This window comes from Gekko japonicus, unplaced genomic scaffold (genome assembly GCF_001447785.1).
Source record: "Gekko japonicus isolate JY-2015 unplaced genomic scaffold, Gekko_japonicus_V1.1 scaffold34, whole genome shotgun sequence".
NCBI classification, from domain to species: domain Eukaryota; kingdom Metazoa; phylum Chordata; class Lepidosauria; order Squamata; family Gekkonidae; genus Gekko; species Gekko japonicus.
The window spans coordinates 1,050,869-1,068,446 of record NW_015173673.1 but is presented as its reverse complement, the minus strand read 5'-3'; the positions used below and the strand labels follow the sequence as shown (position 1 = coordinate 1,068,446).

General features: G+C 42.1%; 1 protein-coding gene across 6 annotated transcripts in view; it reads right to left on the bottom strand.

Annotated features, from left to right (window-relative positions):
- Nucleotides 1-17,578, bottom strand: part of ERC1 (ELKS/RAB6-interacting/CAST family member 1) — a 296,094-nt gene that overhangs the window by 108,845 nt on the left and 169,671 nt on the right. For all 6 annotated transcript variants that reach the window (XM_015422884.1, XM_015422885.1, XM_015422886.1 and 3 more), the window contains one exon: nt 14,485-14,645. In XM_015422884.1, the coding sequence (XP_015278370.1) occupies nt 14,485-14,645 (161 nt within the window). The remainder of the gene's footprint in view (nt 1-14,484; nt 14,646-17,578) is intronic.

Sequence of the window (17,578 nt, the reverse complement as noted above, 5' to 3'; positions counted from 1 at the left end):
GCAAGTATCGCGGGTCCCCTTTCTTGTAATTACTAATAGCCACTGCTGGAACTGTTCTCCATGAGACTGTCTAATTTTCTTGAAAAGTTATCCATGCTAGCAGCCGTCTCTACATTCACCAGCAGTTAGTTCCAAAATTTGATTCCAACATTTAATTACTCATTGTGTGAAAAAGAATTTAATTTTCTCCATCCTGAATCTATTGACTATCGACTTCACTGGGTGTCCATATTCTAATATTATGGGAAGAAAAGACCTTTCTATCAAGGTTCTCTATCCCATGCATGATTTTATCAGCCCCTTCATGTCTTTCTTCTAAACTGAAAAATGTTTCAAATTCTTATCCTTTCTTTATAGGAAAGATGCTCTAACTCCTTAATCACTGTCTGCCCTTTTATTTACGTCATTTCTACCTCCCTTTTTAATCTCAAAAGTGGTTTACAATGTTCCTGTCTGCACTTGTTTTAGCTCCGCAATATATTTGAGATATGGCAACCGGAACTTAACACAGTATTTCAAAGGAGACTGCACTACAGGGACTTCATAATATTGACTGTTTTCTTTTCGGTCTCTTTCTAAGTAATCCTCAGCATGGAGTTAGCCTTTTTCACTGCTGCCACACATGGAGTCAACATTTTCACTGAGGTATCTACTACCACCTCAGGAACTTAGCCTCTACCAGTTCAAACCCCATCAGCATATATTTGGATTTTTTGTTGTAATATGCATTACCTTACACTGTCCTTCACTTGCTTTGTTACTGATCACTCAACATATCTAGAGAAGTCCTTCAGTAGCTCTTCACAATCTACCTTGGTTTTCACCAACCTGAATAATTTGGTTTTTTCCACAATTTGGCTCACCCCAACTCAAGATTATTTATGAACAAACTGAGTAACAATGGTTTTAATACGGATCCTTGTGGGATCCTACTGCTCATTTCCCACCATTTTGAGAACTATCAATTTATTCATACTCTCTGCTTCCTGTTTTGGTCAGCTCCCTGATCTATAACAGGACCTGTCTTCTTATCCCATGACTGCTAAAATTTAGTCAGAAGTCTTTGGCAAGGTACCTTGTTACAAATCTTTTAGAAATGCAAGTACATAATGTCTACCAGATCACTCTTACCCACATGCTTGTTAACCTCCTCAAAGAATTCCAAAAGGCTGGTGAGGCTTTGCAGGAACCATGCTGATTTTCTTTCAACAGCCTGTCCCCCCTACATGCTTAATAATTTTTCCTTTAATAATTGTCTCTGCTAATTTGCCCGAAACACATTTTACACTACCTGGCTTGTAATTGGATCCCTTTTTAAAAACTGGTGTAATATTGGCTGCTTTCTAGTTCTCTAGTACAGAACACAACTTTAGCAGCAAGTTAGATTATAATAGGGTTGCCAGACCCGTTGGGACAGGGCTTCCCCTGATTTGGGGGGTTTCAATCCGCTGCCAGCCGGTTGGCTGGCGGGAGAAGCCCCACCCCAAACAGCCCCCTCCTGTGCCGGTGTGGTTGGCGTGATGACAGCACCCGCTCTAGCATTTTGGTCAAAAGTTTATGGTTACCATAGAGTTTTTGGCCAAAATGCTAGAATGCTGATATGCCCGGTGTGATGACATCACTTCCAGGTGATGTCATCGAGCTGCACATGAAGAAGACTCCAGGACGGACCTGGAGGTCCCCCGCTAAAAGTGAGGTAAGACCTGGCAACCCTAGATTATAAAATTAACAGTTTCACATCTGAGTTTCTTAAGAATCTTGAGGTGTATACCATCTGGACCTGGAGACTTACTAGTTTATTTGTTCAGAGGTATTAGGCATTCATCTGTCATCACCTCAGTTTGACTCAGTTCTTCAGACACGTTCTCTGAAAACAGCAGCTCTGGTTTGTGCCCCATATTTTCCACCGTGAAAACAGATGCAAAATTCATTTAGTTTTTCTGCCGTCTCCCTATCTTCTTTAATCAGTCCCTGTACTCCTTTGTTATCCAATGGCCTGCTCCTGAAGAAATGTTTATTGTTCACCCTAACTTTTTTTAAAAATTCCACAGTTAAGATGCTATTACCTACATTGGGATGTTGGTCTTCAAACAAAGGTTGCACTCAGATACAAGTTTAAGCACAAATCGTGCTTGTTGTCAGGGTAATATGTGCACTTTGCTCTTCCTCTTACCTTCTTGCACAGAACATGATCTGTGATATTCAAATTCAGTTGCACAGCTAACCGAAGATATTTCACACCATGGAATTCTTAACCATGATTTAATCCAAGTTTAGAATTCTGATTGGGGGGGGGGGCAGGGAGGAACCCAGGTTAAGTTGTACTCCTGCATTTATATGTGTCATACATAAGCACAGTTTTATACCAGGATTATTTCATCATGTTCCACATAGGGTGAGGAAAGGAGGACAACAAATCCAGCAGCAAGTACAGTTTGTGTACCTTCAGCCTTAAGGCCTTTTATTATTATATATGTCGCTTTATAAACATTGCTCAGAAGGCAGTTTACTTCATGCTTTGTTTACTTCTGTGGTACAAAACCAGAAAAAGAGGAGGGGAGGTATTGAAATCTTTTAAAAAACAAATCTCAGCCTTCCTCCAAGGACCTCACGGCAGCATACATGGCTCTCTTCTGTTCAATTTTATTCCCAGAACAGCCCTATAAGGCGGAACAGCTGGAGAGGGTGACCATCCAGGGAGCTTTACAGACGAGTGGGGATTTGAGTCTGCAGCTCTCCAGCCCTAGTATGACTCTCTCTCTCTCTCTCTCTCTCTCTTAGTAATAATTTATACGACAATATCAGTATTAATTAAGCAATCACACAATATACGTGTATATATATCCGACAAGTATTTAACTGTGTAGTCTGATATAGACTTTAAAAGCAACTTTAATTTAAAATATATTAACACTGTGCAATAAACAATCTTTATTGTTATGATCTAAAACTTATTTACTAACTTATGGGGTTGACCATAAGAGATATTAAATATATTATAACCACTGCTGCTGTTTCAGACTATGCTGTTTGGACTAGTCAATGCAAATATGGAGATTAGCATCGTCTCCACGAAACCAGCAAGTGTTTGGCATGCTAAATTGACATGTCTGAAATCTCAAGAAGCCAAGGTCTAAAAATGCACAAAGTATTCTGCAAGGTTGCGAAAACATAAAACAGAAATCTGTGGCATGTACTAATTCAATGGCAATACAAAAGAAAAAAAAAGAGAGCGACCATAAAGCACCTGTAAAGAAAAGCCACCATAGAAAATGCAGTCCATTTTCAGCCATTCATAAACTGGAAATCCAAAACACTCTCAATGCTTTTAAAGTTCGTGAAGTATATTATCCCCGGAATAAGGCAAACTACTTCTTGATTTATTGTCGAACTAGGATTCACTTCATGGAACCTCTTGGAACAAGTTCAGGAGCAGGACGAAAATACCATAAAACCCACACTGTACATACTTTGAGAAGTATGGCCAACATAATTTACAAATTACTTTGGTAAACAACTGCCCAACTATCACTGTGCAGTCCAGACTCAAACAGTAGCTTTCACTGCCGGAAGCAAGAAGGTTGCAAGGTCAACACAGTTCTTCTGCCTCCTACTTTGGTTATATAGCTTAAACAGCTCTGCTGGCAGAGTCAGAAGTCAAGTTTGAGGGCCTCTGAAATGGCAGCTGCAACAAACCACAAGACTGAAATCTGTAATAGGATACTTCCCACTTGATATTTCAGGTTCACAAGGCCCAAGTACCTTTCTGCACTTTAACAAATGCAGCAGAGTACTTGGTGAAATCGCTATTAAAGCCATATATGAACGGCTGGATCCCTATTATAGTTTCTACAATCTCTACAGTCAGATAATGAAAAACACTGCATACATCCAACAATGAAAAATACTCTAAACCTTTAATTGGATTCAGTTCATTGAAACTGCACTTGAACAGAAACACTTAAAACCTTATGTTTAACTTCCTATTTGTAAATTACTTTTAAGTGCATATCTTGTCACACTTTCACAATTCAAACTGTGTTTTCATGCGGTGTATACTCATGGAGTTTTAGCAAGCCACCCAGTTCAATCTTGTGCTTGGTTGTGCTTTCTATTATCAACTATTAGGGCAGGTCCTTAATAATCCTATGGCAAACCAACGAACACAGGTATTTTTCCTAGTGCTAATGTAGACTTCATAAAAGAATTCCAAGGTCACTCTGAAGTTCCTAATTTTTGTCTTAGCCAAAAGCTACACTATTCCTTTATAAATAATGATGACTACATACCACAGAGCAACTCTATGAGTATAAACAACCATTGGGATTTCCTTCTTTGTAATTTTAAGTAAGTTACTGTCTTCTGAACAGGATTTATAACAGCCCAAAGCCAGTATTGCTCACATGACATTAAGTCTACAACACAGTAAGACAGTATAATGTTTTTACTTCAAATCTCTATTTTATAGTGTGCACAGATTTAATGAAATATGCAGCACTCTAACATGATTTATTCGCACTAGTGTTTACTATGAACATTTTTGAAGGAGGGGAATGACACCCTGAGGAACTATCAATGCTCTTTATTTAGACAGAAAGCAAAACATGTATGGCTTCGTGAAACTGAGCAAGGTCAATGAAGAACCCAAAGTATCAAATTAAGGGGACCATCTAGCCACTCTGCATCAGTGGTGACTGGAGGCATCTGCGGATGAGATCTATGGAAGTGTTGTGTTGAACTTAGCTTAGAAAAAAAACTTGCTTTCAGCAGTGTTCACTAAATAATTCAGAATGATTTGCAGTTCTTTTCCCTTGAATGAACTGGATTGTATTTGGCAGTCTGGAAGCCCTGGCAAAGGAGGGAGAAGGGAAAGGTGACTGCAACTGATGTGAACAGATCCAAAGCTCAATTGGCTTTTATGAATGGTATGGCTTCACAAGGGAATAGGGAAATGTGTCCTCTCTAGTTAACCTGATCTTGAGAACCTGCCTATAGAGACTCATTCTGACATCCTGGTTACAGAACTGATTAATGAAACAGGAAACTGCTCGTATGAATCCACTAGGTGGCCATTAGGCAAGCCATTCTTTCCTAGTCTCAGCTCCCTGTTCGCAAAATGGCAGTGTCACCAACCTACCTCCACTTTAAGTATTGTACCAATAACATATGTGAAACTCTTTGAACATTTAGAAGCACTATACAAATGCTAGGTATTATTATTCTGTATGTAGAGATAGTGACCTAGTAGCTAGACAGAAGGAAGCTGCACTAGTGAAATGCTGGTCCAAGAGTTGGGGCAATTTACTTGCCAGAAACAGCCACTTGTTGGGTGGGTGGGGTTTAAAAAAGCAACCCCTGAAATTTATGAAACGGTACTTCTTGAGCAATCATGCCACACAGTTATACATGATGATATAAAACATGTGGAACCAAACTTTTTTTTTTTAAGTTCATTTCCAAAGACCCTCGAATCATGACCATGGGAGGCCCATGGTAATTTCTCTTAGGGACAATTATGAAACCCTTCCCCAGGCATCCAGTTTTCTTTAAAAAAGATAAACCTCTAGCCTGTTTACTTGCAGGGGTATAAAGAAAAGTTAGTAGGCAGTACTCTATCAAACTGTTCACTAAGAAGAACACCAGCTTCTACTTCTAGTATTCCAACCAGTACACAAAGACACTGATATGACTGACAGACACTTGGCATTTATTTTTAATTTTGTTAACATTTTTGATAGGTTAAATAATGTTAATGATATTAGACTCCTCATATTTGGACTCCCCCCTCTCAAGTTGCTGGCTGCAGCCTACACAAATCCCAAAGGATCACATGCCTAGTTGATGAGGATTGAAAGAGCATTCTCTGAAACAGCATAAGCTGCGGCTCTTAGCTATCCTTCATGGTGTTACAAATTTGAAAAGGTTTCCCCATTTTTACAATTCAGTTTCAAGTAAATAAAGAAACAAAAAAAAGTTAAAAATGGGTCTGTCCAGTGATCACCCCATATTGAAAACTGCCAAAGAACTCACTCTACAACTACAGCAATGATGTCACAATTGAGGCTTGTAAATGAAGACAAAAAATGCTAAGAATTCACAATATTTCATGCTGTGTAACAGGCTATCTGCAGTAGTTCCAAGTACCTCAGTTTGTATTATTAGATGTGAACCCTGGCTCTCCCTCTTTAAAGTTTCCATATGTTTTACTGCCTTGGCTTTTGAACAGGACTTTCCCTTTTGCTTCAGACACTGAGAGTCCTAAATTTTTGAGACCCCAGGCATGTGACTAATCTGTTTATTGGTGAGTCCTGCCTGTCTCGAGGGAGATTCTGCCACTGTCAAGCCTCCCGCTAAGACCACACTCACCTTTGCTGTGAAGATATGGAATTTGACTCCTTGGTTTGTGTATCCTGGAAGGAGCTCTGAATGCTCTACCTGTGCTTGCTAACTGTGCAAAAAAGGAAAGTATGAGGCAATAGCCCAGTTCCTTCTTCAGCTTGCCCCAAGGTTCCTCAAGCTATATATTCCCAGATTCTCACCTAGGCTATACCATTCAATGCTCCAATGTATGAAGGCTGGCAAATGCTCTATGTCATTCATGCAACCTGCCCCCTCCATCGAGTTCAGGGCAATATAAGTGTCATATGCCTGAGGTAAAATCAAAGAGGAGAATAGTTATGGTCCAGCTGCTAGAGAAAATAAACGTGCAGAAAAAGGCTGAAGCATTCACCAGAAAGGCAAGTAAAAGTAAATTCTGTTACTATAAAAATGCAGTTTGTCTCCCAGAAAAATTACATGTGTTCCACAGCTTCTTTGCATACAAAGGTGGGTGCCCACCCAGTGCGCACTCTTCAGACTGCCAACGGCAGTACCGAACCCAGTGTCCCAGCACTCTATACGAAAAAATAAATGCCTTCGAGCAGATGGGATTTTTCAAGCACATTTCTGTAAGCATTTTATAATCTAATAATATGAGAGGAAAAATGACCCCGAAGTTCTGTAAACCTGACTGGAATGCAGACATCTGTTCTGGTTAAAATGTTTCCTGACTACGGTCCTCCAACCCACTTTAAATATTTATAGTTTTTAACTAGATTAAAGCATTATAAGAGAGGTTTTATTCTCAACAACCTGTGACTGGAATTGGTGTGCCAGCTTTCTCCAGTGTTGTCTTACAAATGAGAACCAAGTTTTGCAGCACTGTCCCAACTGTTCATATACAGCCCCTCACAGAAAACAGATTCAGAAAGGGGGGTGGTGGTCGTGGGAGGAGGAGAGCCTCTCTCCCCCTGGAAACAAGCACATAGTGTAGCTAAATCCTCAGGAAGTGAATGGCTGAAAGAACCTCCTCTCCCAACTCCTCCTTTAGCATTAACAGCCTGAGCAATTACCGAGTGGAACAAACCCCTTTAACACCACCTGGTGCATTTTTCAGCAGTTGGTCTTGCTCCCAGGCCTGTCATGGCTCATTTAGAGAGTACAGTGCATTCGCTCTATAGGACTATTCTCAGGGACCATGGAGTTCAGGACATAATGAGATACAGAGATTTTTATCATGAAGTGTAATGTAACTGTGAGCCACAGGACTCAGGGTTTTGGTATTTGAAGACTGCTTGGCACAGAAAGGTTTTTTTTTCTTTTTAAAGACAAGGTGGAGTATAAAAACAAATGATCATGGGCTAGATATGCACATTTTAACAGCCAAAGAAAAACCTATTGTAGAGCAATAACTTTCTGTCCAGGCTGATGAAAAGGGGTCTTATTACATGCACTTTTATCAGAGATCACATTTCCCTTTTGTACACTTACCACAAAACCCCATATAGATTCAAATTTAAAGTACAGCTAACTCGGACTAGAATACAAACAGATGACCAAACCCTGTCACATGAATACATGAAGCTATCTTATACGGAGTTAGATCATCAGGCCTATCAAGCCCCGAACCTGGCAGTGGCTCTGCAGTGTCTCAGTAAGACGTCTTTCACACCATCTTCTATCTGATCCTATAAACGGGTACAATGGGGATTGAATTGTGGATCTTCTAATGAGCCACTACCACTGCTAAATAAAAGGATACACCTTCAGCTGCACAAGATACAAAATGGCAGTCTAATTTCAAGGATGACAATGGGCAGATCACTTAGAGTAGATGGTATTATACAGCCAAAATGCAGCAGCACACCACATCACGACTGTGTAAAGCTGCTTTAAACACCACTGTACCCCTGGTCCTTCAAGCTCACTGACCGTGTCAGATATAAAATTTCAGGCCTATGAGGTATTACAACTAAGGTTTGCCAGGTCCAATTTTCAGGAAGGGGTGGGGCTGTCCCTGACATGACGACGTTATTCAGAGTGATGTCATCGCATTGGGGACGCAGCACCACACGCGCACACCCTGCAAGCTATGAATTCACGGCTTGCACGGCAGGAGCAGGTAGCCCCCGCTCAGAAAGAGTGGGCACCGCACGCACCTGCCTTGCAATCTGTGAATTTGCAGCTTCCAGGGCAGGAGCCAGTCGCCCCCATTCAGAAAGAGTGGGCACCATGCATGGCTTGCAGGGCAGGAGCCAGCAGCCCCTCCTGGGGCCGCAGATAACTGTTGGGAATGGGGCTTCCCCTGCTGGACAGCTGGCTGAGCCCCCAAAATTGGAGGATTCCCCCCCCCACCCGGGGACTGGCATCCCTATTTATAACCTTTAGTTAACAAATATTAAATCTTAAAACTGTTTTTCAGACCAACAAACCATGGAGCAGGCAAAGAAGTTGGAAGTGTAATTTCATATCATGTAGCAGGTAGCAAATTTGCTGTTTGAGTGGTTCCTCTTGAAAAGACAGAAAATTTTGCAACAAATATAAGTGTGAAGCTGGCAGCTTGAAATGAACATATGTAGCTGGGGTGTGTGTGTGTGCACAACTCAGAGCCCATAAGAAAACCTATAAATAAGGCAGCTTCCCTGGTAGGGGCAGGAGGGCATGAAGATGAATGAATGAGAGTATGAGTGGGATGAAGGCTAGATTACAGCAATGGAGAAGACCACCAGCCAGAAAGTCCTCGGATAATCTCTGCCCAGCAATTGGAAAGTGCCATCGTCGGCCGCCTATCAGGGACAAAAAGAAGCAACTAAGCCACGAGAATAGACATGTGTCAGTAAAAAGCTCTACAAGGTCTCTGAGTCAAGACCATCACCACAAGACCACAGGACGTGAAACGATGGGTGCCAAGATGACCATATATGGCAAGACTCCCCTGACAAGAAGGAGAAAGTGAAGAGAAGGAAAAATGGAATACAAAATCCCAAGCCTCCTGAGGAGGACAGAGAATATCCCTTGAAGATCTCTCCTGACTGGTCAGCACTGATACTTCAGGATTGGACAAGTCTCTTTGGATTTTTATCAGAAATATCCTTTGCTAGATTTCTCTTGACCGGTCAGCGATCTCTTCTTGAGCCTGGCAACTCTGGGCATGGGTGAGCATACAACCTGGGGAACCAATTTTACAATGCACTGTTTTTGATAAAAGCTGCAGGTTCAGGTTTAAGAACACTGGAGTATCATTTTCTTTTGAAGCTTGCAGCTCAGTAAAAGAATCCTGTGCTGAAATTAGGTTCCAAGAGGATACCCAGAACCCTTAGAATATTTCTAACACTGTCAGCGACTCTCTGGCAGAGCAAAGTCTATCCTAACACCTGGTACTTGAGATCATTTTAAAGTTGGAAATCAGGGATTGAACCCAGACCCCTTTTTTTGTAGAAAGCACATGCTCTGTTAGCTATAACATGATAGAGAGGACATAATACAATTTTATACAATTAATCACAGGGTAGAGAGAGTGGACAGAGATAACTCTTTCTCCCTCTCCCAAAATACTAGAGCTCAAGGGCACCCAATGAAGTTGATGGACTGTAGTTTCAGAATGGACAAAAGGAAATACTTCTTTAGACAATGAGTGCTGGCAACCCTAGTCAGGATTGGCCCCAATGAGTTCCCCACAAAGACCTGAAAAGGGCTTCCTTCCTTTGCCTTTTTACTGACAGAACAAAGCTTGGTTGCCTAGCAACAGTCATTGAGGGAAAAGTTAGTCCCACAGGAGCCAAGCAGGAGAAGTGTCTTCATCAGGAGAGACAGCTGTTTTGACAGTTTTTTTCCCGTAAGGGAAGAGTGTCCAGGCTGGCAATGGCATGTGAGTACTCTTGAGTGGTGGTTGATGGGCCGATGGAGTGCACTGCACAGCCAATGGAAGAGCTGGAAATGGCCAATATGTAAGGGAATCATATATATAGGATATCCCTTTTTATGCTGTAAAGAAGCCGTTTAGGAAAAATCAAACCATGGACTTCCACGATACCTCCTCCCATTGCACACAAGCTAATTTAGTTATTTCTTGGTTTTTGTCTTGTTCTTCCCTGGTAAACCAAGATAGCAAACGATAGCAGAAAACCAGGAAGTAATTGTCAGCTCATGGTGCACAAGTGGAAGAGGAAGGGAGTGTGCTTTGCAAGCTCATTCTCACAGGAACTATGAGTGCATCTTTGCAGGTCATGTATTAAAATATTTCTGAACTGCCTTTCTGTGCTAAAAGCAAACGAACTGGTTTACAAACAACAAATCAAATCACAGATCAGAAATCTCAGAGGCCCAAGCAAGTAAGAGTTTGATGGAAAAAGGCAATTGTTGGGCTTGCACACTCCCTCACATTGCAAGGCTCATTGAGACTAAAGACTTAAGTCTTCAAGTTAGCTAATCAACTATCCACTGATTTGCAGAAATGTCATTGTGAGGCTCTTCCCTCTCCAGCTCTGATGGCTTGCCGCAAGCATCTTGCTGAGTGCCTCTGGCAGGTCTCCCCGGGCCTCAGAATGGGGAATAAGGTGTGCCACCTTATTCCTTCTCCTTTTCCCAGAACCACAGCTCTTGCCACAACAGAGCTGCACCGCCCCCCCCCCCCAAGCCTTTCCCAGGAACCTGCCTTTAAAGGTCCAAATAGCCCTACCTCTTCTCTGGGTGGACCTGGCCTCTCTGGGGGAGGGCAGTGATTTCCTCTTACCTGTCCCTCTTTCTGAGCTGTTAGGTGGCTTCTCCCCCATAGATGACCTCCCTATTGCTTTAGTTGCTATTCCAGGGGCTTTAGCGAGATAGGTTGCTGGCCCTCAGTCGCTGCCCCTGCCTCGGGCTGCTGTTGGGCTTACTTGTCTTTGTACAGGCAACTCTGGCCCCACCTTGGCTTCTGCCCTGGCTTGCCCTTGTGCAGGCCTCTCTAGCCCTGTCCTGGCTCCTGTCCTGGCTGTGGAGGGTGCTGTCCTCTCTGGGCCACTCCATTGACAGGCCCCAGCATGTTCTTCTGCCTACACCTGGAGTCATGGTGCCAGATAAGGGTTGTTGCCCAGGAGGCTGCCTGTCTGTCTGTCAGCAGGGGTGGGGTCATTGGGAACTGCATCTCATGACAGCAGTGGATGATTTGGTGCTGAGTCCAGTGGTGTCTCTGGACAGACATATCCTGTGGTTACAGGTCTATCTCAAAGCAGTACTTCATTCTTACCCCCTCACCGCCAGCTTTAAACAAAGCAGAGCTGAGCCAGTCATTTCCAACTCCATAGACATCAAATCCAAATTAATAGTTAATTGAGGGGGGGGCATGGCTCATTGGTAGAGCAACTGCTTGGCATCCAGAAGGTCTCCAGTTCAATCCCTGGCATCTCCAGTAAGGATCAGGTCATAGGTGATAAGAAAGACCTTTGCCTGAAACCCTGGAAAGCAACTGCCAGTCTGAGTAGACAATACTGACTTTGATGGAGCAATGGTCCGATACAGTATAAGGTAGTTTCATGAGTTCAACAGTAGCAATGCACTCTTGCTCCATCTCTCCTACCTTTAACCCAGATTACATTAATATAATTTTTATTTTTAAAGGTCTTTTTTAAAGGTACCAGAACACATCCTGGCCAACGGCTTGTCTGTCAGCTCCAATCTTCTGCAAGGGAACAAAGTCAGGGCCTGCTTACTACCGTGACCCCCTTTCCCTTAACTTTACCACTCAGGCTCCCCTTCTGTCCCCTCTCATGGCCCAGACAGGTTAGGCAGTCCACAAGTTCACAATCCAACTTGTTTCTATTTTTACGAGAGCCCTGACCCATCTAAACACCAGGTCCCCACTTTCTTCCTCCAAGACAACCTTGGACAAGGCAGTGCAGTTCCTTCATCAACTGCCCCTCATCCAGATAATTCCTCAACCTATTGAGGATGGGGACTAAATACTGCTTCCCCTTATAGGCTGCTACCCCATAGGCTGGAGCCTGACTGATTTGAGTGAGCGTAGCTTTCTTCAGTGAGACAATTTATTCTCAGTCAACAGGGATGAACAAAAGGGAGAACTTTTATTTAAAACTTTAGGGAAAACTGGAGTGATCTATGTACAGGAATATATTCCTTGATTCTTGATCCTTAAATCTCCTAATTTGTTCAGTACTCTCTGTTATAAACCATCTTTTTCCAGTCAGCTTACAACTCAAGCTCCTTCACTCCCAAACAAAATCTCTCCATTCCTTTTTTTCTGTCACACCACTAACTGCTAACTGTCAGCCTCCCATCAACACACCACCAGCTCTCACTGGCTGCACTCAGAGAGGCAGAATGGGACCTGTCTATCACAACTACTTTAACATATCTTTACAAGGAATGGTTTTCACTGGAACAGATTTAGTAAATGTAAAATAATCCATATCTATTGTCTGTTCTGATTCACAGGGGCAAAGGATTTGCTCCACTACAGAAGGGTAACAATCCACACACACACATCTAAAATACATATTCCGTTCACATTAGTTCTGGCCACTAAAATCCAGCCCAAACAGAAAGATCTCATAACATTTCCCAAACATTTTTGGGTTCACACCTTGGCAAGTCTTCAGTTTCAGATGTACGATTATTCTCCAAAACTAACTAATTAGTTAACAACACGTTTTCACTGAAGAGTCATGATTTTATTGCATGCTCCAGAGATCTAAGTTCAAAAACATTCCAGGACATTCAACGCAGCCTGAATATATGTATACATTTTAATGAGAAGGTTTGGCAGAACAGTTTGGCAGGCAAATACATCGCTAGAGCATGCATTATAAAGATGTATCTCAAATTGCTTTGGACTCCTGCTTTAAGAGTTATTCTTCCCCTCCCCCAACAAACCACCTTTCAAGGCAGGCAAATTTATAGCTCAATTTTTTTGTATTAAAAATCAGAAGTGTGGGTTTTTTTGTTTTGTAAAAGAAAGCAGACTCTCAACGTCCCATTGCCAGGTATTAGGTTGCTGAACAAAAAAAACCTTGGAAGCCTGAATCAGTTCAGTCTCCATCTCTAAGACCCCAAAAATGTCTTTCCAATGTATACTGGCTGTTTTTTTCTATAATTTCTCTCTTCCCCCTCTCCTCCTCAAAAAAGCAATGATGTTAACAGGAAAGCTGAATATAAATAATGGCTCACAAAACCAAAATCATTGTTAGCCCTGCCAATAAAAATGTTCCTTCTCTTCAGGGATAGCTAAACAGCTGAAAGTGCTTCTAATGATCTGTTGGCAGTGCTAGCCAATGCAGTGCTAAACAGATAACTCTCTCTCTCTCCCTCTCTCTGAAGGTTGCTAAGTACTCACTTCCAAGTAAATCAATGGGACTGACTTCCAAGTATATAGGAATTAATGGGCAGATTAAAATGGAAAATTCAAAAGAACCTGAAATTGTTCTCTTTCTGCAGCTGCAATGCTATCCTTTCCCCAAGACTGATCCATGCCTCCTCTGAATTAGCGTCTGTGCTCATAAATGCAAATACGGTCTCTGCATATGAATTTGAATGTCTCAGGAAAATAATGTAATACTGATATTAGTATGAGAGCTGTGTTGGCTCAGAGGTTAAGATATGTAGAGTTGCAGACCGGAAGATCAGTAGCTCAACAGTTCGAGAACCTAGTGCCGCATGACGGAGTGAGCTCCCGTCTGTGCCCCAACTCCTGCCAACCTAGCAGTTTGAAAGCAAGAAACTGCAGGTAGATAAACAGGTACTGCTTTGGTGGGAAGGTAACAGCATTCTGTGTGCCTTGGTATTTAGTCATGCTGGCCACATGACCACGGAGAAGTCTTCAGACAGTGCTGGCTCTTCAGCTTGGAAATGGAAATAAGCACTGCCCCCTAGTGGGATTCGACTAGCTTTCGAGCAAGGGAAACCTTTACCCTTACCTTAATATTAGTAATAACAGTTTGTGTGAATGCACATGAAGGTATGAAGTGTCGGTAGTGAGGAAAATAGATTCCTACAAAACTCTCCTCTGTTCCTGAGCTCTTGTCCTACACAATGCAATATTCAGCAACCGTCTTTAAAATTTGGTGAAAAAACAATAATATTGGTGAGAAGAGTTTCAATAATGACTCAAATAGATAATAAAACATAAGGCCTAGATAACTGTTAGTCTAAATGAAGTAAGAAAAACAGACATACTTCATCTCCAGGACCTCCTCCAAATGTTTCCTCCTCTCAGCCCGCAAGTTGGTCAAGTGGGTTTCCTTCTCAGCCAGAGACTGTTGGGTACAGGAGAGCTTTGCTTTCATTGATTCTAGTTCTTGTTTCACTTTTTCCATAGCCATCATCAACTCTTCTACCTAAGGGTATGAAAGAGAAAGGGGAAAAAACACAATAAAAAACAATGTTTCCTATGCACCTCAGCCACTGAATTGTTTCTACCTCAATGAGGGGTGGGGGGGGGGGGGGGGGGGAGGAAATCTGGGACAATAATTACACAAAATATCAATTTCCCCATGTATTTAATATCTTTTTGAATCCTGATCTTCCTCCTTGTGTTCATATTAATATCCATTTAATGTTCCTATGAATCAACAGCAGATTTCAAACACACCTTTAGTACACATATGATAGTTTTGAGTTGGGCCTTACCTTATACTTTAGGCTTCACTGGTAACAAGAACTTACACTGGTAACACTGGTAACAAGTTCTTACTAAATAAGAACTTAAAGTCAAATAAGCAGTTACATTAAAAACTTAAGAACAGATGAAACCAGATGCTGAAACATTCAAGGTCAACATTTCAGCAACACTACAGTTAAGTATCATGAGACAATAAAATTAAGTATCTTTAGAGTGTTTTTTTGAGAACTTAATTGCAACTTGATTAATTGGCATGAACAGCTAGAACAGCAGCTTTCAGATTATCATTGGATAAATGCATATGCCATTGATAGGTTCTGTATTCAGTACCAAAAAAACCCTACCTGCAATATATTTTTTATCCCAGGCTTCTTTCAAGGAGTTCAGAGAAGCAAGCACAGTACTCCTTTTCCTATTTCATTCTCACAGCCACCTTGTGAAGTATGTTAAGCTGAGAAATACTGCCTAGCCCAGTGAGCTTCATGGAGTAGGTAGTGTGCATTAGCTATTTGTATTTCCAGTCACACTATGTCTACTTGTCACTTACTGGACACAGCACATCATTGTTACTAATTATTAAACAGGGAGAGTTCATAGATAAAATTGATTAAATTTTATGATTAAATTTCAGAGCTTTTGTAAAAAAAACAGGAAACAGATTTCACATTAAATTGGATTGTAAAGTAAATCCAACTAAATTTCAGCAATGTACTGTTACAGGGACCTTGAAAGTGATAAGTATAAGCTAAGACTATGGTTAGCATATTTACCAGTATTAATCGGGATCTAGCCCATCACTGCCTTGCTGTAGATGCCCTATCTAGACCAGCATCTTCATCCTGAATTAATGACACACTCTAAGATTAATCACTACTTATTTATCGGAAGGCTGTGGCTTATAGGGTTACTTTGTTCTGCTGGAAGTAGTAGGATACATGTTATAGGAGCCTGTGCATTATCTACTTTTATTCTTTGATCTAAGAACCTGGAGAAGAACCTGCTGACATTCAGTGTGGTTACAAATATATCATAGTGGAGGTACTTTTTTGGCATGCTGTCTGCTGAATAAGCCATCATGCTTCTCATAGGCCATGATCTATCCATGACCTCCATGCATTCCATAATTCTAACTGCCCAGGAACATGGGGAGAATTATGTTGTGTTTTACTATGCAGAAAAAAAAATCAGGATCAGAAGGTAAAAACCTAATAACAAGCAATCACTGTGATTTATGGCTACTGTATTTTATAATTAATAAAAGTACAAATGGTCCTTACACAGAAAAATACCACAACCAATAATGTGATCCAGTATCACAAAATTTAGAAAAGTCCCATCTTTGTGATATTGTGGAACAGTTTCTGTGCTAATACTCACTGGTAAAATGCTCTCTAAGCATCTGCTTTGCCCACAGAACATCCCAGTCCTTGATATCTCCAGCTTAAAGACTCTAGAGAGCCGCTGCCAGTCAGAACAGACAATACAGACCTTGGAAGACCATTGGTCTGACTTAGTATAAGGCAGTTCCATGTGATACTTTGCCCCTTCCTTTATCTGCATGTCCCAGATCATATTTCCCTGTTAGTTTACTCCCTTGAGGCCAACTGGTATTCAGAAATGCTATTGCAACTATTTCAATATTTCCATAGTAAATTGTGTCTTACACTCTTGTTCAACCACTTAGGTTCAGAATTATTCTCCTATCCCTGTTCTCTCAGGGAAGGATGAACAGAGTAGAAAATGCTCCTGGAAGTGGATCACCTTTGGATAGACTGGACCAGCACTACAGCAATAAACACTGTGCCAACGCCCAGCTGGTAGGACTCCGCCCATTTGTTTGCTGTCAAGGTAAAGAATTCAGAATCTTTAAGGTAAAAACAGGTTGCTTACCAGTAACTGGTGATCTTCGAGTGGTCATCTGTGCATTCACACCAATGGGATCTAGTGCGCCTGCGCTGGATCTGCCGGTGCCTAGCAAGCTCTTCTAGAAGGATTTTCGTGCCTGGCCCAACTGAGCATGCCCAGGAGCCCCAGTGAGCATGCCCAGAAGGGCAGGCATGGACATCCCGCCAGTTCCTACCAACCGCCGCGCATCAATCTCCTAACAAATCACGTAGAAGAAGACAGCAGCGGGGCAGGAGGGCGGGTGGTGTGAATGCACAGATGACCATTCGAAGATCACCAGTTATTGGTAAGCAACCTGTTTATCTTCTTCGTGGTCTCTGTGCTTCACACCAATGGGAGATTAGCGAGCAGTAGCCTACCTGGAGGCGGGTGCTGTCAGGTGTTTACTGCTTAGCCGATGATAAAACCTGACGTCCCAGACTGTCACTGGTGGACTGGCGGACGTCTAGGGCGTAGTGCCTGATAAAGGTAGTCGGCGTGGCCCAGGTTGCGGCTCTGCAAATGTCTTGCAGCTGTACTCCCTTCAGGAAAGCAGTGGATGTAGCGACAGCCCTGGTGGAATGAGCCCGTACTGGGCCTGGCAACGGCTATTTCGCCAGTAGGTAACACAGTTCTATCAGACCTACGATCCACTTGGATAGACGTTGGGCAGTGATTGGGGTGCCCATACGGGGTGTGACGTATGAGACAAACAGCTTAGGGGTTTGTCTGGTGGAGCGTGTCCTATTCAGGTAGAAGAGGAGG